The sequence below is a fragment of the Coregonus clupeaformis genome, chromosome 30 (assembly GCF_020615455.1).
Source record: "Coregonus clupeaformis isolate EN_2021a chromosome 30, ASM2061545v1, whole genome shotgun sequence".
NCBI classification, from domain to species: domain Eukaryota; kingdom Metazoa; phylum Chordata; class Actinopteri; order Salmoniformes; family Salmonidae; genus Coregonus; species Coregonus clupeaformis.
Genome location: NC_059221.1, coordinates 12,904,168 through 12,926,524, shown reverse-complemented (window position 1 = coordinate 12,926,524; position 22,357 = coordinate 12,904,168). Strand labels below are relative to the sequence as shown.

General features: G+C 45.6%; 1 protein-coding gene across 1 annotated transcript in view; it reads right to left on the bottom strand.

Moving 5' to 3' along the window:
- LOC121545882 overlaps positions 1 to 22,357 on the bottom strand; it is a 79,870-nt gene that overhangs the window by 44,102 nt on the left and 13,411 nt on the right. The window contains 1 exon segment of the mRNA XM_041856771.2: positions 12,196 to 13,447. Within this exon segment, the coding sequence (XP_041712705.2) occupies positions 12,196 to 12,945 (750 nt within the window). The 5' untranslated portion in view covers positions 12,946 to 13,447.

Below are 22,357 nucleotides of genomic sequence, written 5' to 3'. Positions count from 1 at the left end.
GGCTAGCTCATTCCAAACACGCACGCACACACACACACACACACACACACACAACACACGCGCATAGATACCAACTGCACACAGACACAAATACATTCCCGAACACACACAGGGTGGATTTGGGCTGGATTGGGTTAGGCCGGTCTGGGCTCAGTGGGCTGACAGGACAGGAGAGGGTTGGGGTGGGTTTGTGTGGGTTCCTGCCCCAGCCCAGACCGCCCCAGACCAGTTAGTTGTGCTGTCTGTGCAGGGTTTTTGTCCCCGCCTGACAGGCACCCACTGTAATTAACTCCCTGGATCACTCTGTATACTCACTCTCACAGACAACGAGAGAGAGGGGGGGGGAGAGAGAGTGGCATACACACACAATTGCGCGCACACACACACCGATGAATGTTCTTAGCTAATGAATGTGGTAAATTAGAGCTGAAAGCTGAAATGTTAGCCTGGGGGATATATAGCGTTGCCCTTTTAGCAGGGAATGTGTGAGGTGAAGGGAGAGGAAGGAGGAGAGGAGAGGCTGTGAGAAGCTGTGGCTGAGACGGTGTCCCCACTGTGAACTTCCCTCACCCATTCATTCTTTCAAGCTGCATTAGTAGAGCTAATCCCGGTTTCTGGAGTGCTTCTTTGTGTAGGTGTAAGGACAGGTGCTCATTTAGAGTGTGTCTCACGTACAACATGCATAATGTGTGTGTGTTTGCTGCTGTGTATACATATTATTGTGTCAACGACCTCACCATCATCAACACCTTTCCTTTACGTAACACAGAGTTAACAGGACCAGGGAGCAGCAGCGAGGAAATGCAGGCCATGAGATATAGTGAGTGTATTATATGTGCCAGTGGATCCATCTGTGTGTGTGTGTGTGTGACCAGACAAGGATGTGTGTGTGTGTGTGTGTGTTAGGTTAGTATTAGCCACACGGCCACTCTCTGGGAGCAATGCCATGTTAATCCTCTTTTTGGCTCATCAGTCTCTAACTTTGTCATTCTACCTCTTATTATCCCTCTATCTCCCATGCTTTCTCCTTCCAACCCCTCTCCAACCCATGCTATCCTTCCATCCCGCTCTCCCTCCCTCCCTCAACAGTTTTCATAAATTGGAATAGGCCTAGAGTGAGATTTAAAAAAAAACACTGCTTTCATTACTTGAGATAAGGGGCAAAGCAGAATACATACAATACTAGTGCAGGTTTCCTTCCCTGGTAGTACAATAAACATGTTACTACCACCATATTACACTACATGGCCAGAAGTATGTGGACACCTGCTAGTCAAACATCTCATTCCAAAATCAGGGGCATTGCTGCGGGGACTTGCTTCCATTCAGCCACAAAAGCATTAGTGAGGTCGGGCACTGATGTTGGACACCAAGGAACTTGAAGCTCTCGACCCACTCCACTACTTGCCCCATCAATGTGGATGGGGGTGTGCGTGCCCCTCCGTTTCCTGTAGTGTTGGAATGTATATGCATGAAACGTACATTATGGAACCATGTCTCACACTCAGTAATAGTTAGTAGAATAATTAATGGATTGTCAAGATTTTGGCACAGTCAACGTCTAGAATGTAATTGTATGCTGTAGCGTTAAGACTTCCCTTCACTGGAACTAAGAGGCCAAATCATGAAAAACTGCCCCGGACCATTATTCCTCCTCTACCAAACTGGCACTATGCATTGGGGTGAAGCGTGATGTGGCTGCTCGGCCATGGAAACCCATTTCATGAATCTCCCTACAAACAATGATTGTGCTGACGTTGCTTCCAGAGGCAGTTTGGAACTCAGTAGTAAGTGTAGCATCCAAGGACAGACTACTCCGTGCTTCAGCACTCGGCAGTCCCGTTCTGTGAGCTTGTGTGGCCTACCACTTCACGGCTGAGCCGTTGTTGCTCCTAGATGTTTCCACTTCACAATAACAGCAATTAGTTGACCGGGGCAGCTCTAGCAGGGCAGAAATTTGATGAACTGACTTGTTGGAAAGGTTGCATCCTATGACGGTGCCACGTTGAAAGTCACTGAGCTCTTCAGTACGGGCCATATACTGCCAATGTTTGTCTATGGAGATCGCAAGGCTGTGTGCTCGATTTTATACACCGGTCAGCAACGGGTGTGGCTGAAATAGCTGGATCCACTAATTTGATGGGGTGTCCACATACGTTTGGCCGTGTAGTGGTACAACACTAGCAATGCTTCCTTTGTATATGAAAACAGACTATTTTAACTGCCACAGTAAGTCTCTGGTCGAGGATTTCTGGCTGGCCTAAATCCTTTGGTATGGCTGGCTGCTGCTGGCTGCCTTTGATGATGGGACTAGTTGGAGTGGTAAGTGATCTAAATCAGAGCGGTCGGTTAGTGGGACTGATTTATGGTAAGAGCAGTAGGGACAGAGCTGAAAAGCTGAGGGATATTGTGGTGGAGGTGGTTAGTCCTACAAGCAGTGGTGCAGAGCCTATGGTCTAGTGGTCTAATGTAGGTGGTGGGCCATAGCAAGCTATCGGCTTTAGTTTTCGAGATGATCGATCTATGTCGAGGGAGGGGCTGGTTTTTACATATTGTGTATCTTTATTTCTTCTGAACACATTTCCGTTTCCTGGCAATTTCAATTCTTGCAACAAAAATAATGATTGCACGCCGCCGAGTACTAAACTGTAAACCAATCAAAACTTGTGTACTATCTCTGTTGATCACATCTGCCATTCAGGTTATCCCGTACCTAAGGTAGTTGTCACGGTTTCGGCCGAGGCTGCTCCTTCTCCTTGCTCGGGCAGGCTTCGGCGGTCGTCGTCCCCGGAGTACTAGCTGCCACCGTTGTATGTTATTGATGTTTGTTTGGTTTTGTCTTCTTTGTACACCTGTTCCCTGTTAGTGTTAATTATGTATCCTATAAGTTTTCCATTTGTTAGTCATGTGTTGTGTGTAATTGTTCCGCCTGTCTGTTGGTGCTGTCCTTTTTGCCATTCGCTAGTTTCGGACCGTCGCACTGTTGTTTCGTGCGCAGTCGGTATTTTGGTGTTTTACGCACTTTTGCGTAATTGTTCGCCTCCGGGTTTGTTTAGGCCCGTTTTGTTATTTTGTTGTCGTCAGTAAAGTCTGGTTAGACGAAGCTTCTGTGTCCTGCACTTGATTCCCACACCACATCCACATCAGATTCCTGACAGTAGTAGACAGCTGCTGACAGCTTGAGAGCTCTCCATCCGACAAACTACTATCAGGTAAAGTATTGTTTATTTATTTGTAATCTAACTTTTTAAGATGGTAAAGTTCTCATTTCTGGACTGCAACATTGTAATATTGTGCCCTCCACAGCACCTGATATACAGTACATTGATTGGTTAGTTACACTATATTTAGATAATTAAAATACCACCTGAGACACATTTGCTATTTGTCTCAGTACTCAATTAATGGTGAAACATTATTTGTGATGGTGTCATTTGTTCAAATAAAATAAAATGTTATTTGTCACATGCTTCGTAAACAACAGGTGTAGACTAACAGTGAAATGCTTACTTAAAAAGGTAATTTTTCAACAATGCAGAGTTAAGATAAAAATGTTTTAATAAAAAATACAAAGTGACATGAGGAATAAATACACAGTGAAAAATAACATGGCTATATACAGGGAGAACCAGTACCGAGTCGACGTGCAGGGGTACGAGGTAATTGAGGTAGCTATGTACATATAGGTAGGGTTAAAGTGACTAGGAAACATGATAGATAATAGACAGTAGCAGCAGCTGGAAGCCATTTGATTAGCTATTTAGCAGTCTTGTTTAGCAGTCTTATGGCTTGGGGGTAGAAGCTGTTCTGGGTCCTGGTGGTTCCAGACTTGGTGCACTGAGAACAGAGAACAGTCTATGGCTTGTGTGGTCTGACAATTTTTAAGGCCTTCCTCTGACACAGTCTGATATAGTGGTCCTGGATGGCAGGGAGCTCGGTCCCAGTGATGTACTGAGCCGTACTCACCACCCTCTGTAGCTCCTTGCAGTTGGGTGCCTTGCTGTTGCCGTACCAAGCGGTGATGCCAAATCTTTTCAGCCTCCTGAGGGGGACGAGGCGCTGTCGTGCCCTCTTCACAACTGTTTGGGTGTGTGTGGACAATGTTAATTCCTTAGTAATGTGGACACCAAGGAACTTCAAGCTCTCGACCCACTCCACTACTTTCCCCATCAATGTGGATGGGGGTGTGCGTGCCCCTCCGTTTCCTGTAGTGTTCGAATGTATATGCATGAAACGTACATTATGGAACCATGTCTCACACTCAGTAATAGTTAGTAGAATAATTAATGGATTGACAAGATATTGGCACAGTCAACTTTGAGAACGTTAGTAGGAAAGTTAATAATTCAAACCACATAAATACACTCACATTCACTGAACATTTAGTATTTGAAACTCAGACATTAATTTCCCAACTGCTTTTTCTATAATCCTACAGGCTCTTTATCATTCTCCATACCTTATATTCTAATGCATCAAACATTATGCATACCCACCATGGTATTGGGCAGCTGCCATTTGAGAACTCATCTGGTTTCAAAATAAACTCTAGTCATCTTATTGCAGAGCACATTGTACATCTGTTTTTAGAGAAGATTGTATTGCAAGGTATGCTACACTACATGGCCAAAAGTATGCTCGTCGAACATTTCATTCCAAAATCATGGCCATTAATATGGAGTTGGTCCCCCCTTTGCTGCTATAACAGCCTCCACTCTTCTGGGAACGCTTTCCACTAGATGTTGGAACATTGCTGCGGGGACTTGCTTCCATTCAGCCACAAGAGCATTAGTGAGGTCGGGCACTGATGTTGGGCGATTAGGCCTGGCTCATAGTCGGCGTTCCAATTCATCCCAAAGGTGTTTGATGGGGTTGAGGTCAGGGACCTGTGCAGGCCAGTCAAGTTCTTCCACACAGATCTCGACAAACCTTTTCTGTTTGGACCTCGCTTTGTGCACAGGGACATTGAAGCGTGATTCATCACTCCAATGAACGCGTTTCCACTGCTCCAGAGTCCAATTGCGGTGAGCTTTACACCACTCCAGCCAACGCTGGAGCACATGGTGATCTTAGGCTTGTGTGCGGCTGCTCGGCCATGGAAACCCATTTCATGAAGCTCCCGACGAACAGTTATTGTGCTGACGTTGCTCCCAGAGGCAGTTTGGAACTCGGTAGTGAGTGCTGCAACCGAAGACAGACGATTTTTACGAGCTGCGTGCTTCAGCTGTCGCGGTCCCGTTCTGTGAGCTTGTGTGGCCTACCACTTCGCAACTGAGCCGTTGTTGCTCCTAAACCTTTCCATTTCACACAGCACTTACAGTTGACCGGGGCAGCTCTAGCAGGGCAGAAATTTGATGAACTGACTTGTTGGATAGGTGGCATCCTATGATGGTGCTATGTTGAAAGTCGCTGAGCTCTTCAGTACGGGCCATTCTACTTCAAATGTTTGTCTATGGAGACTGCATGGCTGTGTGCTCGATTTTATACACTTGTCAGCAACGGGTGTGGCTGAAATAGCGAAATCCACTAATTTGACGGGGTGTCCACATACCATATTGTGTATATGTGTAGGCTATGCCATATGTATTAACTAATATGCATATGCAGCTGTCGTTTTTAAACCTCCATTGTAGCATACATGACACACAAACATTTTTTTCTAACTACATGCTTTTATTTGTGTTTCTATGCAAATAATATGATTTAACGTTTCTCTAAGCCTGCAACTAGTTACTTGAAATGAGACAATCATGCCAAAACATCATTAAATATTGCAGGGGCGCAACTTTGGTTTTAGAAGTGGGGGGGACATATATATATATTTTTTAATCCAGTCGGATAAACACTCCAAACAGTCTAACCAACCGCTCGGCGGCGTCTGCATGGTCCTAAAGCACACCGTTGCCTCGTTTTGTATCACATTCCAATGATAAAACTCGTGGGGACAAAAATGCAATTTCAAAATGTGTGGGAGACATGTCCCCCGTCCCCAGTGAAAGTTGCGCCCCTGCAAAATTGAATTCACTGAGAGATAGCGAATGAAACACTAGCTTTAGGCACATTGACATTTACAGTATTAGTTGGCTAGGCTAGTCAACTAACATTGGTTAACTTTCAATAAATTGGCTAAATGGTCAACGGAGTTAGCTCTTCATATGATCAAGACCATTGGTATTGCATGCTGCATAATTCAGTCTTTGGGAGCTAATGTTAGTTCCTCTTAACACACAGACAGCAGATCAGAGGCTGTGTTTACATCTTAGAAGCAGACCATCGGCTGCCTTTATCACGAGGGGTATGTACGGGAATTCTGATTGGTTCCAAGTTCAGCAGTTCGCAAATTTGCTTGACCTAGAAAGTGTTGAAATATACTTTCTCTGAGAAAATGTGCAAGAATTGGCAACATATTTTATAGCAACATATAGCACATCAAATATCTGTATTTCGCCCATGGAGACCGTCCTTGTGCCCACCCTTCCTACTGTGTCTCCCCTGCTCATCTATCTTCCACTCTACTTCAAAACTGTCTGAATAAAGCATAAAAATACGATTTTAAAAAGCGATGCTCTAAAACAGGGGGACAGAGCTGAAAGGTGCAGGGGAACAATTGAGGTGGTTAGTCCTACAAGCAGTGCTCTAACACAGGGTTAGGGTCAATTCCATTTCAATTCAGGAAGTAAACTGAAATGCCAATTCCAGCCAATTTGCCTCATTGCTTTTCAATGAGGAAAATGTAAACGTACTTGACTCAACCTACACCCTGGCTCTAACACAGTGTGTATCACAAATGACACCTTATTCCCTATGGACCCTGGTCAAAAGTAGTGCACAACACAGGGAGCCATTTGGGATGCAGACAGATTGGACACGGCTGCTGTTTAGCATTAGCTACAAAAGATTAGCTCCAAAGCCAACACATGACTGACCAGGGTAAACTATAATATAATAATAATAATAAGCCATTTAGCAGACGCTTTTATCCAAAGCGACTTACAGTCATGCGTGCATACATTTTTGTGTATGGGTGGTCCCGGGGACCACCCATGTGGAAAGCCTACTAGCCTTTCCACACAAAGACACCAAACAAATCAGCTGCCGAATCACACAGCTTCTCTTTTGTGACTGAGAACAGTATATAGTGAGACAAGTTTATTTTCTTCCTTTTTCCAAGTGTCTCCCACCAGTTGAGCCCAAACCATTTGACGTTGTTGCTCCCTGTTGCTTGACAGTGTCAGTAAATCACAAGCTGCTCCGTGTAAAGGGTTCAGCCTTGCTCAGATGAGGGTATAATCCCACATTTAGCTTGTCACGTTTTCACCCCTTCAGTGCCAATAAATTGCAGTTAACAGAGTCTGAGTCCCCTACGGCAATGGTCATTCTCAAGGCTACAGTTCCTCTTTCGCTACACCTTATCCTTCATCTCAATCTCAGCCTCTTGGTGAGGATTGTTCTCATTAGGGATATTGTACCTCTTTCACTACCTACACACACACACACACACACACACACACACACACACAGTAAGTTACCATGAAAACAATAGGATTTATTTTTACAGTGTAGGGCCCTGTTCAAAAGTAGTGCACTGTGTAGGGAATAGGGTGCCATTTTGGGACGTAGACAGTGTACCTTACCATTATGCATTATTTATACACTACATACATTAGTGTCTAGTTTGAGAAACAGACGCCTCACAGGTCCTCAACTGGCAACTTTAAATAGTACCTGCAAAACACCAGTCAACGTCAACAGTGAGGAGGCGACTCCGGGATGCTGACCTTCTAGGCAGAGTTGCAAAGAAAAAGCCATATCTCAGACTGGCCAATAAAAAGAAAAGATTAAGATGGGCAAAAGAACACAGACACGGGACAGAGGAAGATTGGGAAAAAAGTGTTATGGACAGGCGAATCGAAGTTTGAGGTGTTCGGATCACAAAGAAGAACATTTGTGAGACGCAGACCAAATGAAAAGATGCTGGAGGAGTGCTTGATGCCATCTGTCAAGCATGGTGGAGGAAATGTGATGGTCTGGGGGTGCTTTGGTGGTAATAAAGTGGGAGATTTGTACAGGGTAAAAGGGATCTTGAAGAAGGAAGGCTGTCCCTCCATTTTGCAACGCCATGCCATACCCTGTGGACGGCGCTTGATTGGAGCCAATTTCCTCCTACAACAGGAAAATGACCCAAAGCACAGCTCCAAACTATACAATAACTATTTAGGGAAGCAGTCAGCTGGTATTCTGTCTATAACGGAGTGGCCAGCACAGTCACCGGATCTCAACCCTATTGAGCTGTTGTGGGAGCAGCCAATCTAACTTGTGGGAGGTGCTTCAGGAAGCATGGGGTGAAATCTCTTCAGATTACCTCAAGAAATTGACAACTAGAATGCCAAAGGTCTGCAAGGCTGTAATTGCTGCAAATGGAGGATTCTTTGACGAAAGCAAAGTTTGAAGGACACAATTATTATTTATTTTAAAAATCATTATTTCTAACCTTGTCAATGACTACATTTCCTATGCATTTTGCTATATTTCCTATTCAAACTCATTCCATGTATGTTTTCATGGAAAACAAGGACATTTCTAAGTGACCCCAAACTTTTGAACGGTAGTGTATATTCCTGGGTACAGTTGCCCCATTTTTTTCTCCCATTGCTTCTGTCATTCAACCCAACCTGAGTGCAACAAAAAGTTCATTTACTTCCTCTCTTGTCTTTCCTTCCCCTCTTCTCACCCCCTTTCTTTGTCTATGTCTCCAATGTGCTGCAGTGAGTCTCAGGCTTCATCCCAAATTGCACCCTATTCCCTATTTCGTGCACCAGTTTAGACCAGGGCACATAGAGTTCTGCTCAAAATTAGGGCCCTAGTCAAAAGGAGTGGACTATGTAGGGGAAAAGGGTGCCATTTAGGATGAACCTGTCTCCAATGTGCTATAGTGAGTCAGTCTCACAGTCTGAATAGCAAACAGACAACAGGCTGAGATTTTCCCAGGGAGGAGAGAGAAGAGAAGCTCCAGGGAAGACTTCAATTGACTTGAGTCATGTTGCATTATGTCAAGCAACTCTCTGTCAGTGTGTAACGCGATGCAAAACTAATAACTATATATTTTTTCAATAGCCCAGTGAAAACAACAATATTACCATTCCCAGGATGTTTGGCAAGGTGGGGGGTTATGTCCCCCTTGGGAAGCTGGATCATTTTGTCTTTTTAAAACACCTGTAACTGTCACGCTCTGGCTCCGGGACTTTGTATGTTGAGCCAGGGTGTGTTCGTTTTGTTGTGTTTTGGTTGGTTGTCTTTGGTTGTGTTTTCTTGGTTTGGTCAATGACTCCCAATCGGAGGTAACGAGTGTCAGCTGTCGGCTCGTTATCTCTGATTGGGAGCCATATTTAAACTGTATTTTCACCTTGTGGTTGTGGGTTTTTGTTCCGTGTTCAGTCTTTGTTACTGTGGACTTCACGAGTCGTCTTTTGTTTTGTATTTTGTGCTTTATCAATTAAAGTCATGTTCATTTCACACGCTGCGCCTTGGTCTACTCCTTCTCGTCAAGACGATCGTGACAGAAAAACCCACCATAAAAGGACCAAGCAGCGTGTCCAGGAGCAAAGAGACTGGACATGGGAGGAGGCGCCTGGTAAGGAGATCGAGAGGCTGGCGATGGCCCAGGTGGGCAAATCGTGGTCCTGGGAGGACATGCTCGGGGGCAAGGGACCTTGGGGGAAGATCAAGGCCCTGGCGAGAGAGGAGCAACGGCGTCAGCAGGGTCATCGTTGGAAGGACGAGAGGCAACCCCAAAAAGTTTTTGGGGGCACATGGCTTTAGGCGGCTGGGCAGCAGGAGGCTGCCACAGGGAGACGTGGAGAGAAGGCTATCGGATTACGGGAGCCATTGGCGAGTGGAGGAAGGGAAGTTGTTGCGGCACGGCGTGAGAGACTGATGTGTGTTACCAGTCCGGTCCGGCCCGTTCCTGATCCCCAGTTAAGGCCAGTGGTGTGTGTTCCCAGTACGGACCGGCCTGTTCCTACTCCACGCACCAAGCCCACGGTGTGCGTCGCCAGTCCAGCCCGGCCGGTTCCTGCTCCACGTACTAAGCCTACGGTGTACGTCGCCAGCCCAGCCCGGCCTGTTCCTGCTTCTCGCATCAAGCCTACGGTGTGCGTCGCCAGCCCAGCCCGGCCTGTTCCTGCTCCACGCACAGAACCTACGGTGTGCGTCGACAGCCCTGCCCGGCCTGTTCCTGCTCTACGCACCAAGTCTACGGTGTGCGTCGACAGCCCTGCCCGGCCTGTTCCTGCTCTACGCACCAAGTCTACGGTGTGCGTCGACAGCCCTGCCCGGCCTGTTCCTGCTCTACGCATCAAGTCTCACGGTGTGCGTCGACAGCCCTGCCCGGCCTGTTCCTGCTCTACGCACCAAGTCTACGGTGTGCGTCGACAGCCCTGCCCGGCCTGTTCCTGCTCTACGCATCAAGTCTACGGTGTGCGTCGACAGCCCTGCCCGGCCTGTTCCTGCTCTACGCACCAAGTCTACGGTGTGCGTCGACAGCCCTGCCCGGCCTGTTCCTGCTCTACGCATCAAGTCTACGGTGTGCGTCGACAGCCCTGCCCGGCCTGTTCCTGCTCTACGCACCAAGTCTACGGTGTGCGTCGACAGCCCTGCCCGGCCTGTTCCTGCTCCTCGCACCAAACCTACGGTGCGGCGTCGCCAGCCCGGTCCGGCCTGTTCCTGCCACCCGCACCAAGTCTACGGTGCGCGTCGCCAGCCCGACCCGGCCTGTTCCTGCCACTCGCACCAAGCCAAGGGTGCGAGTCGTCAGCCTGGTCCAGCCCGTTCCTGCTACTCGCACCAAGCCAGGGGTACGAGTCGTCGGCCTGGTCCAGCCCGTTCCTGCTACTCGCACCAAGCCAAGGGTGCGAGTCGTCAGCCTGGTTCAGCTCGTCCCTGCTACTCGCACCAAGCCAAGGGTGCGAGCCGTCAGCCTGATCCAGCCCATTCCTGCTACTCGCACTCAAGCCAGGGATGCGAAGTCGTCAGCCTGGTGAGGCCCGTTCGGCTCCACGCATCAAGCCTAGGGTGCGTATCGTCAGCCAGGTCCGGTCCGTTTCTGCCTCACGCGCCAAGCCAGGGTGCAGCGTCGTCAGTCCAGATCCTACCAGCTGGGTCGGATCGGACCGGGGGCGCTACGGGGGGATTGAGGAAGGGTGGTGGTCAAGCCCAGAGCCGGAGCCGCCTCCGAGGAGCAACACCCACCCAGCCCTCCCCTGTTTGGGGTTTTTGAGGCGCGGTCGCAGTCCGCGCCTTTAGGGGGGGGTACTGTCACGCTCTGGCTCCGGGACTTTGTATGTTGAGCCAGGGTGTGTTCGTTTTGTTGTGTTTTGGTTGGTTGTCTTTGGTTGTGTTTTCTTGGTTTGGTCAATGACTCCCAATCGGAGGTAACGAGTGTCAGCTGTCGGCTCGTTATCTCTGATTGGGAGCCATATTTAAACTGTGTGTTTTCACCTTGTGGTTGTGGGTTTTTGTTCCGTGTTCAGTCTTTGTTACTGTGGACTTCACGAGTCGTCTTTTGTTTTGTATTTTGTGCTTTATCAATTAAAGTCATGTTCATTTCACACGCTGCGCCTTGGTCTACTCCTTCTCGTCAAGACGATCGTGACAGTAACAGCCATTTTCTGCAATCAAGAACCTATGATACAACTATAGAGATCCTATATATTATTCTATTGGTTCTATATGTAATTCTATGGATAGAACTAAAGAATACGGGTAGTAAATTGTTCTCACCTGTACTGTAGTTCGCACCAGGCTACTACATACAGTAGCATGACCTGCATACATTTTACATTTACATTTTAGTCATTTAGCAGACGCTCTTATCCAAAGCGACTTACAGTTAGTGAGTGCATACATTATTTTTCATACTGGCCCCCCTTGGGAATCGAACCCACAACCCTGGCGTTGCAAACGCCATGCTCTACCAACTGAGCTACACCCCTGCCGGCCATTCCCTCCCCTACCCTGGACGACGCTGGGCCAATTGTGCGCCACCCCATGGGTCTCCCGGTCGCAGCCAGCTACGACAGAGCCTGGATTCGAACCAGGATCTCTAGTGGCACAGCTAGCACTGCGATGCAGTGCCTTAGACCACTGCACCACTCGGGAGGTTAGAGTAATGCATAGAGTAATGTATAGTATTCTCACCTGTAGTTCGCACCAGGCCACCTCCACCCAGGTCTCAGTGTCTAGGCCTTTGTAAACGGTCTTGAAGGCTCCCCTCCCCAGCTCAATGTCAAACTTCAGAAACCTCCCTCCCGGCGAGGTGGCCACGGCCTTCATCTCTGCCTCCTCCTCCTGCTCCCTGTCCCTCTCCTTCCCCGTCTGGGGTGGGGCGGAGGAGGGGGCGTCCTTGGCCCCAGGGTCCTGGGTGGAGCTGAGGCTGGATGGGTCGTGGTCAGCAGTGTCATGTCCCAGGGCTGTAGAGGCGGCGGTAGCGGCCTGGGCCCCACCGAGGGTGAAGACTGAGTCCAGGTGGGGGGCGGAGTGGGAGACCTCTGGGGGATCCGCTACCACATCGTCCTCCTCCTCACAGATCTCCACACTCTTCCTGAAGAAACGCTTCTCTCTCCTCAGCCTTGGCCCGTGACCCCCTGACCCTGAAGCTGCCGCAGTTGCAGCCGGGGACGAGGGTGTGGAGTGAGACATGGGTCTAACCACCAGGGTCTCCACTTCCTTACTGTCCCTGGTGTCTCCACGCCCTCCACCCCTTCCGCCTCCTGTCTCCCCTCCCTCTGCGGTTCTCCTCTCCTGGGTCTGGGAGGAGGGGAAGTCGGAGGGGGTGCTGTGCGTCCTCTCCCTCCTGCCGCCTTCCTGCTCCATCTCCTCCTCCCGTGTTCCAACAGGTTTCTCCGAGGAGTCCTCCGTCCCAGTGGGTTCTCCAGGGTCTGTCGCCATGGGGATGCGCCTCCTCCTCCTCCTCCCCGTCCTCTCCTCCGACCCTTCGGTTCACCTTCAGTCCCCGTCTCTCCTCTCTTTCTGTGGTCCTCTTCTTACCCACCTTCTAGGTTCTCTGGCTGCTGTTCTTCCAGTGTTGCTGGTGACTACGGGACTGGGCCCTGCCACTAGATTAGACTCCCTCCTTCTCTCTCCTTCCTTTAGTCTTTACAGAGACAAAGGATAAGCAGCACAGTGCTTATTTTCTCCACCCCGACCGACACTAGCTTTCGATCCTTACGTTCCTTCTCTCCATCTCCTACAGTACATACCCTTTCCCCTGCACCTTCTGAGGGCACCGCAATAAAGCTTCACCTCATCCAAACTATATACACACACACACACACAAGGCCGAGGAAAGTCTTTCAAGTCTCTGGGAGAGAGGGAAGCTGGTGTCTCTTTCCTCCTTTTCTGGATAATCCCCTCCTTCAAAGCGTAAAAGGTGAATATCCTCAGGTAAATTCTGTGAAGAAAACAAACAAATACAAATTTTCAAGAAGAACACCAGTGTTTTAGTTTGATGTTTTGGTCAGATGGGGGAACAGAACAGTCTCAGAGGCACAGAGAAGGAGGGCCTGAGAGGATTCTGAAGAATCAAACATTGATTGGATTCTTTACTGGGACTCTATACTCATTTCCACAGTCAATGCTGACTGTCAAATGATGCCTGTAAAATCGTGTCAAAGCCGATGTTCTTTATTAAAATGGGGAAATGTTCATACAATCCTCAGAGGAAATCGTTCCATCATTTTGAATGTAACTGATTCCTAATAGCACACTTTAAAACACTGCCTGGCTAGCACCAATTTATGGTGTTATTCCCAGGCATTTCCCCAGTGTCTATTCCACCTCAAGTGTTAATTGCCTTTTTTGCAAGGGACTGGAACAGGGCATTTCTTTGCAATACGTTTTCTATTCCTGCAGTTTGTGTTGTAGCCAGCCAAACTTTATATTTTAAAACACAGAAAGCTTTTATTTTGCAGCCAGCCGAAACTGACAAAAAGGTCCTCTTAGTTTCAACCTTCATAAGTCTACTGAAGAAATTCTCTAGTAATTGGATACTGCCTAATACTTCAAGTGTTGGACGAAATAGTCAAAGATGGCATTATTCCCCGTGTTTGTGGGTAAATGATGAAGACCGTAAGGTGATTAATTGTGCTAATTGGATTGGGTGGCGTAAGCACAGGCCATGCCACAAGTTGCCCAAGTATGGTGAGACTTGAGATGATGTAGGCCTACTCTGAGGAAAGCAACAAATAAAAAACCTTGATGACAGCCTAAAGGGCTAGAGTAGCATTGCTGATTCAACTAAGGAAGGTACACAAGTTTCCTACAGCCCAGCACCCCTTATAAAAGTGTTGCGCAGGACTCCATAAACTATTTAAACTAAGGAATCCTTAAATTGAAGACTATCTTGCCTAGCTTTGCTTTGAGTTTAACAGCTTGTCATCAATCAGAAGTTTATGAGTGTGTTACAACTGTAGTTGTGTTCAGTGGAGACCATTAGTCAATACAGTGGTGCTAGATTCTGTTCTGATGATTCAAAAATGGATGATGCGGTATTATGGACCATTTCTGCATGATTCATTCATCAGCAGAGGGATAAGATGCATCACAAATGGCACCCTATTCCCTATATACAGCCCTGGTCAAAAGTAGTGCACTATAAAAGGGAATAGGGTGCTAGTCAAATTGAACTGGAGTGAATGCCACAGATCGGCACAAAGGGGGTAATATATGTAGAGTACACACATTCATCATAATCATTATCGTCAGAACAGCAACACTGCCCAGGCGGTTAGTAAGGCATGTAATTTGGCACCCGTCAATATGCTTCATTAATTTATTCAATGACAGTCAGTAGGGCTGGCTAAGTGAATTTGAATCGCCCTTCAATGGTGTCCATTTCCAACTGACAGACAGTGAGTGAAACTGATCAGACGGGATCTCCACTACTAACACACAACCTTCTATAGAGGGGTAATAGTTTACCACACACAGATGTAGGATCTTAATTTGATCTCTTTCGTTGCTGAGAAGTTTCTTGCAATGCAGGAAATACAGATGAACTTTGTGATTTACATAAATTCACTTAAAACCCACACTAACACGCAGTTATATTAACAGTATTGCACTTTTCATGTAGCCTACTTTTGGCCAGCTAATAACCTAACCACCGATCAAGCAACATTATGGACTAAATGTTAAAATGTTGTTGCTGCAGGATTATTTTGCTGTGACAATATAGTTCAAAATAAGATCCTATATATGTACGCACACACACATACATACAGTAGACACACACAACCATTCGAACGCTGTGATAATTCATTCTCTGTCTGTCTGTGTGGTTTCCGTTGCAGTGAAATCTTTATCTCTACCTCTCCTCTGTCACTCTCTCTCTAGGTATCAGGTATTTTCCCGACCTTGTCACAGCAGCCAATAATCTGTAAACTCTTAACGGTATCTGTCAACTTGTTTTTGTAGCAACTCTATTACACAGTAATAGCCTAATACATTTTACAAATATATAGTGCTGTTCTTTTTTTTTTTATGTCAGGGCAAAATCTCTAAACTTTTTACATGATAAAACATTGCACAAAGTTCAATTAAAAGGGCAATGTGCTAAAAGTAAGCCTAGCTATTCATCACTCTTGAGCTATAAAATGTAGCTGAAATATCCTCAAAGGAAACAATAGGCTTCCAGAATTTACTTCCTGAAATTCACAGTTTAAAACTGAATTGAGCCCAACCCTGACACTAAATAAGCGATCCACTGTTAAATGAAGTTAGCAATGACTAAAGAAATGTTCAGGGAAGCGAGGAAGTGAAAAGGTTAAGAGCTGCAGTCAATGAATGAGTCTGTCCTGGAGAGTGTGAAGGTGTAGGTACATGTAGAGAGCTCGGCTCTTCAGGACTCCAGTTAGCCTATACTGATATTTATGGGCAACGGGACACACAGCTATGCTGCTAAAGACTGTTAATCACCACCCCTGTATAGTGTTAACCTCTACGGGATCGGTGTCCCGTATATGGGACGGTTGAGCTAATGTGCACTAATGTGATTAGCATGACTGTTGTAAGTAACAGCAAACTTTCCAGGACATAGACATGTCTTATATGGGCAGAAAGCTTAAATTCTTGTTAATCTAAATGCACTGTAGCTATTACAGTGAAAAAATACCATGCTATTGCTTGAGTGCACAACAACAACTGGTTTGATACATTCACCTCTGAAGGTAAATCATGTACTTACATTCAGTAATCTTGCTCTGATTTGTCATCCTAAGGGTCCCAGAGATAAAATGTAGCATAGTTTTGTTTGATAAAATCCATTTTTATATTCAACTGTAGGAACTGGGTTCTACAGTTTGACCCCTGCTGTCTCTGGCTCCCCACCCACCCCACCCGGCCATCTAGATGTGTGAAAGTTAGTGTATAAGCTAATGATCCATCATGTATGACATTCCTGGGAGTGTGTAAACTTACATTTTGTATTACCATATCATTTTTGTATGTTCTCTATAGTTATGTACTTGAAAATGTATCAATTGACCAATTTGGCACATTTGGGAAGACTTGATACAAAATAGTCCAGTATTGCAATGCTTCACTGGATCAATCTGAAACTTTGCACACACACACACAGAATCTAAATTGCGCCTAAACTGCTATATTAAATTGTGGCCTTTCTCTTGCATTTCAAAGATGATGGAACAAAAAAAAGACATGTTTTTTTGTTTGTATTATCTTTTACCAGATCTAATGTGTTATATTGTTCTACATTAATTTCAAATTTCCACAAACTTCAAAGTGTTTCCTTTCAAATGGTATCAAGAATATGCATATCCTTGCTTCAGGTCCTGAACTACAGGCAGTTAGATTTGGGGATGTCATTTTAGGCAAAAATTGAAAAAAAGGGTCTGATCCTTAAGAGGTTAACATAACAGCTTGTTCAAAACAGTCAGTTGTGACAACTTGTTAATTTACATAACTTCCCACTACCATATGTAGGCTATCTTGTTCAGAAATAAAGTATTTCAAAAGGTAGCTAAGTAGTGACATCCACCAGCTAGCTCTCTCTGTAGTAGCAATTTGCCAGGGGACGAGGTTAAAAGTTAAGTAAAAAATACATAATTGTAACATTTAAAATGTCAACGTTTAATCTCCACAGGGGGACTAACAGAAGCTCCTTCATATCATATCACATTTATTCTACATCCAGTCAAGCATGTCCTCTCTGAGAATCAGAATCTCAGACCCACGATGTCAATACCTGTCACTCAAATTAGTGATACAATAGTGCAAAGGTGGGAGGAGAAACTAGACTAACTGCTAGGGACACCATGGAGGGAGTAGAACGAGAAAGAATTCCAGTTCAGTTACATTCCAAAAGCGGACATAAAGACATGTACTAAGACCTATACAGTACAGTAATAAGCACTACTGCAAGGCAAGAACCTCCATCTGACTAAAAAAAAGAACTCCAGTGTGCAGCATGTGGATTGTGACAAAAGCTATTATGGTTGTGGAAACATGCTATAGGACTACTCTAGGTCTAGGGGCTGTCTAGTCAAGTAAGTATCTACTAGCCTAATGCAAGACAGTAATATTCCTCCAAACCTCTCAACTGACGTATTCCTCTCACATTACTGTGCAGACCTGAGCCATATCGTCCTGGCTCTGATATTAGCCTGGTCCCAGATCTGTTTGTGCTGTCCTGCCAACTTCTATGGTCATTGGCCAGACAGCACAAACAGATCTGGGACCAGGCTAGACAGTCATACCAAGAGAGCACAGACAGTGGGGACAGACATATTATTATATAAGTGAGTCTATGAATCAGACAGACATGGATAGACAGGTAAGGCCTCAGCATGAAATGGGCGGCGCAGGGGACATAACAGCAGAAAGGGAAGTTCTCCTTTAAACAATAGCTTCCCCAGTGTCCCGCAAGTTCCCATGTAATGACCGCCTCATCCACATTCCGGACAGAGTTATCACAGCGCGCACACACACACACACACACACACCTCCCGTCAAAATAAAAAAAAGAATGTCAAAAGGAATTTCCTGACACCAGGCAAATAACCGCCCATGTAGGCAGCAAACATGTTAAACCACCATGGTACTGTCCCAAAAAGCACCCTATTTCCTACCTAGCGCACTACTTTTGACCAGAGACCTATTACAAAAACACATGCAAAGTCCTCCCAAAACAAGTGTTTGGCACCCTATTCCCTGTAAAGTGCACTAGTATTGACCAGGTCCCTGGTCAAATGTATTGCACTGTAGGGAATAGTGTGTCTAGGCCTCTGGTCAAAAGTAGTGCACTATATAGGGAATAGGTACCATTTGAGACGCACTTCCTGTGTTTTTGTGTGAAGGCACACATTCACAATCACATCATGTCACTACTGGTCTGAATCTCATCCATTCAGCCTTGCAGTAATGGAGTTACATCAACTAGGCCTACATGTAATGAGATGTGAACATTAAAAACATGCTGTATTCTGCCTCCCTGTCCCTCCAGGCCCTTTACGGAGCATATACAGTACCAGTCAAAAGTTTGGACACACCTACTCACCCAGAGTTTTTCTTTATTTTTATTATTTTCTACATTGTACTATTTTCTACATCAACTCTATGAAATAACACATATGGAATCATGTAGTAACCAAAAAAGTGTTAAACAAATCAAAATATATTTTACATTTGAGATTCTTCAAAGTAGCCACCCTTTGCCTTGATGACAGCTTTGCACACTCTTGGCATTCTCTCAACCAGCTTCATGAGGTAGTCACCTGGAATGCATTTCAATTAACAGGTGTGCCTTGTTAAAAGTTAATTTGTGGAATTTTATTTCCTTCTTAATGCATTTGAGCCAATCAGTTGTGTTGTGACAATGTAGGGGTGGTATACAGAAGATAGCCCTATTTGGTAAAAGACCAAGTCCATATTATGGCAAGAACAGCTCAAATAAGCAAAGAGAAATGACAGTCCATCATTACTTTAAGACATGAAGGTCAGTCAATACGGAATATTTCAAGAACTTTTAAAGTTTCTTCAAGTGCAGTCGCAAAAACCATCAAGCGCTATGATGAAACTGGCTCTCATGAGGACCGCCACAGGAAAGGAAGACACAGAGTTACCTCTGCTGCAGAGGATACGTTTATTAGAGATACCAGCCTCAGAAATTGCAGCCCAAATAAATGCTTCACAGAGTTCAAGTAACAGACATCTCAACATGTCACGCCCTGGCTCTGGGGACTCTTTAAGGTTGAGCCAGGGTGTTAGTTCCTATGTTTAGTTGTTCCTATGTTTAGTTGTTCCTTGTTTTCTGTCTAGATCGTTTAGATCTATGTTGGCCAGGGTGGTTCCCGATCAGAGGCAGCTGTTGCTCGTTGTCTCTGATTGGGAACCATACTTAGGCAGCCTGTTTTGCACAGTTGATTGTGGGATCTTGTTCTGTATAGGTTTGTGTTGGTGAACCTTTAACTTCATGTATCGTTTTGTTGTTGATGTAAAGTACTCATTAAAAGATGTACGCCTATCACGCTGCGCCTTGGTCTGCCTCTAATAACGATCGTGACACAACAGCAACTGTTCAGAGGAGACTGCGTGAATCAGGACTTCATGATCGAAATTGCTGCAAAGAAACCACTACTAAAAGGACACCAATAAGAAGAAGAGACTTGCTTGGGCCACGAAACATGAGCAATGGACATTAGACCGGTGGAAATCTGTCCTTTGGTCTGATGAGTCCAAATTTGAGATTTTTGGTTCCAACCGCCGTGTCTGTGAGACGCAGAGTAGGTGAACAGATTATCTCACATGTGTGGTTCCCACCGTGAAGCATGGAGGAGGTGTGATGGTGTGGGGTGCTTTGCTGGTGACACTGTCTGTGATTTATTTAGAATTCAAGGCACACTTAACCAGCATGGCTAACACAGCATTCTGCAGCGATACGCCATCCCATCTGGTTTGCGCTTAGTGGGACTATCATTTGTTTTTCCACAGGACAATCACCCAACACACTTCCAGGCTGTGTAAGGGCTATTTGACCAAGAAGGAGAGTGATGGAGTGCTGCATCAGATGACCTGGCCTCCCCAATCCCCCAACCTCAACCCAATTGAAATTGGGATGAGTTTGGGATGAGTCGGACCGCGGAGTGAAGGAAAAGCAGCCAACAAGTGCTCAGCATATGTGGGAACTCCTTCAAGACGGCAGGAAAAGCATTCCAGGTGAAGCTGGTTGAGAGAATGCCAAGAGTGTGCAAAGCTGTAATCAAGGCAAAGGGTGGCAATTTGAAGAATCTCAAATATATTTTGATTTGTTTAACACTTTTTTGGTTACTACATGATTCCATATGTGTTATTTCTACAATGTAGAAAATAGTAAAAATAAAGAAAAACCCTTGAATGAGTAGGTGTGTCCAAACTTTTGACTGGTACTGTAGGTATGTACACCTGCAGTTGGCTAATAACAAGGCCCAATCATTTTTTGAAATGAACTACAAAAATCAAACATGGCACATTCAGTTTATTATTGCGAAATGTTTACAATATGCGTTACTGCTTACTTTCATTTAACTCCAAACTTCTCTAATAAAACTGGAACTCAAAGTTTGAAAATGTTACAGGCTAATTCAAACATACTAAATTCCACCACACAATTTAGGCTACCACACTCTCAATCAACATAGTTAAATATGGAGATTAGACAGAGGGTCCCACAGAGGTTCCCGCTCTCTCCCAGAGTCACTAAACTGCATACAAACACTGTGGTACATCTCTCCCTCTCTCCCTCTCCCCCTCTCCCTCTCTCCCTCTTTTCATCCCTCCCTTCGTGGGCATACACACATTAATCCCCTGGGACTGAACGGCCTCTGTAGATTTAGTCAGGCAGACAAAGGAGGAGCCAGGGGAATTGGGGTGCATGCCAGTGTGTGTGTGTGTGTGTATATATGGGTTAGTGACGTGCAGTTCAAACGATTAGTTATTTTTGAACGACTCTTTTTACTGACTCGAGAGTCATGATTTGTTTCTCTCAGCGACTCGTTCATTTTAGCCCTTCGTCTGACCTGCTAGTGCTGGTTGGGATGAGTCCTACAGCAGGATTAATACACGTTCCTCCGACTCAGCGGCTCCAGTGACGTGCTCCGACCAACAACTGTCTATCATATGTTCACAGGAAAATAGATCACACTGCAGGCAGCGTAGAGAACAAAACTGTTTAGAACTGATGATTGATCGCATGCTGCAATAATTCAATTAATTGATTATTGAATGTTATGATGGACACAGCTTTATAGAACCAAAACATACACAGCTTCTGCTTAACAAACTCGAACACAAATCGGTTGGGGGGCTGCAGTTCGCAAACGATATTGTGCTTATCACCCTCACAGCAGTCAAGCAACGCATTCCGCCAAGAGTCGATCACTATCTAGTCCGGTTGCGGCCACAACTAGACCTCGTTTCAAATGTACCAAGAAATAATATGTATACCTAGAAATCAACAAATGTATATTGATTAAAGCATACTTTTACAAGTCTCAGTCACAAATGACAGCTCCGATAAGTCCCCTATGGTGAACGACATGTGAACGAGAGGCTTGTAGAATCATGAGTCTTTTTCATGAGTTTTCAGTTCGCCGGTAGGGGGTCCTGCGTGCTCTGGGCATTACTGATTAAAATGAACGAAATGAGTCGAAAGAGTTGTTCTTTTGACTGAACGAGTCAAAAAGATCTGAGTCAGTAAAAAGAGCCGAACTTCCCATCACTAGTGTGTGTGTGTCCGTGCATGTAATTGGAGGGGGGGCGCAGTGTGTGTGTGTGAGGGGGAGGCAGACAGATGTTGTTTGGGGGGTAGTTGGGACATGAGTTTGATGAAAAGTGTGAATAAAGGGGGGACAGGAAGGGATTGAGAGTGGAGAGATCAAGGTTCCAGAGAGAGCGAGAGAGAGAGAGAGACCGCAGGCAGGAGGGGGCTAGCTGGTTTGAAGCGGTGGGAAAAATGTGTGTGTGAAAGAGAACAAGAGAGAGAAAGAGAGTGGGGTGGCACAGACAAAAAGGGGGTTGAGGGGATTTTCCCTGATAAAATATGTGCCAGTGTGTGTGAATGAAAGCAGTGACTATAGCTACATTTCTGCTTGAACAAAAACAAAACTACAGTTTGCGCAGGGAGGAGTGGGACAGAGAAAAATACAATTAAAAAGAAGAATTAGAGAATGGGCGAAGAGAAAAATGAGTGGAGAGATTGGATTCCATTAACATAGTAATATTTCTACAGGTTGAGTGACTGACTGTGTGACCGGGAGCATAAGGAGTAGAAGCTCGGTGAGTTTTGCCCTGAGGTGATTTGCTCCGT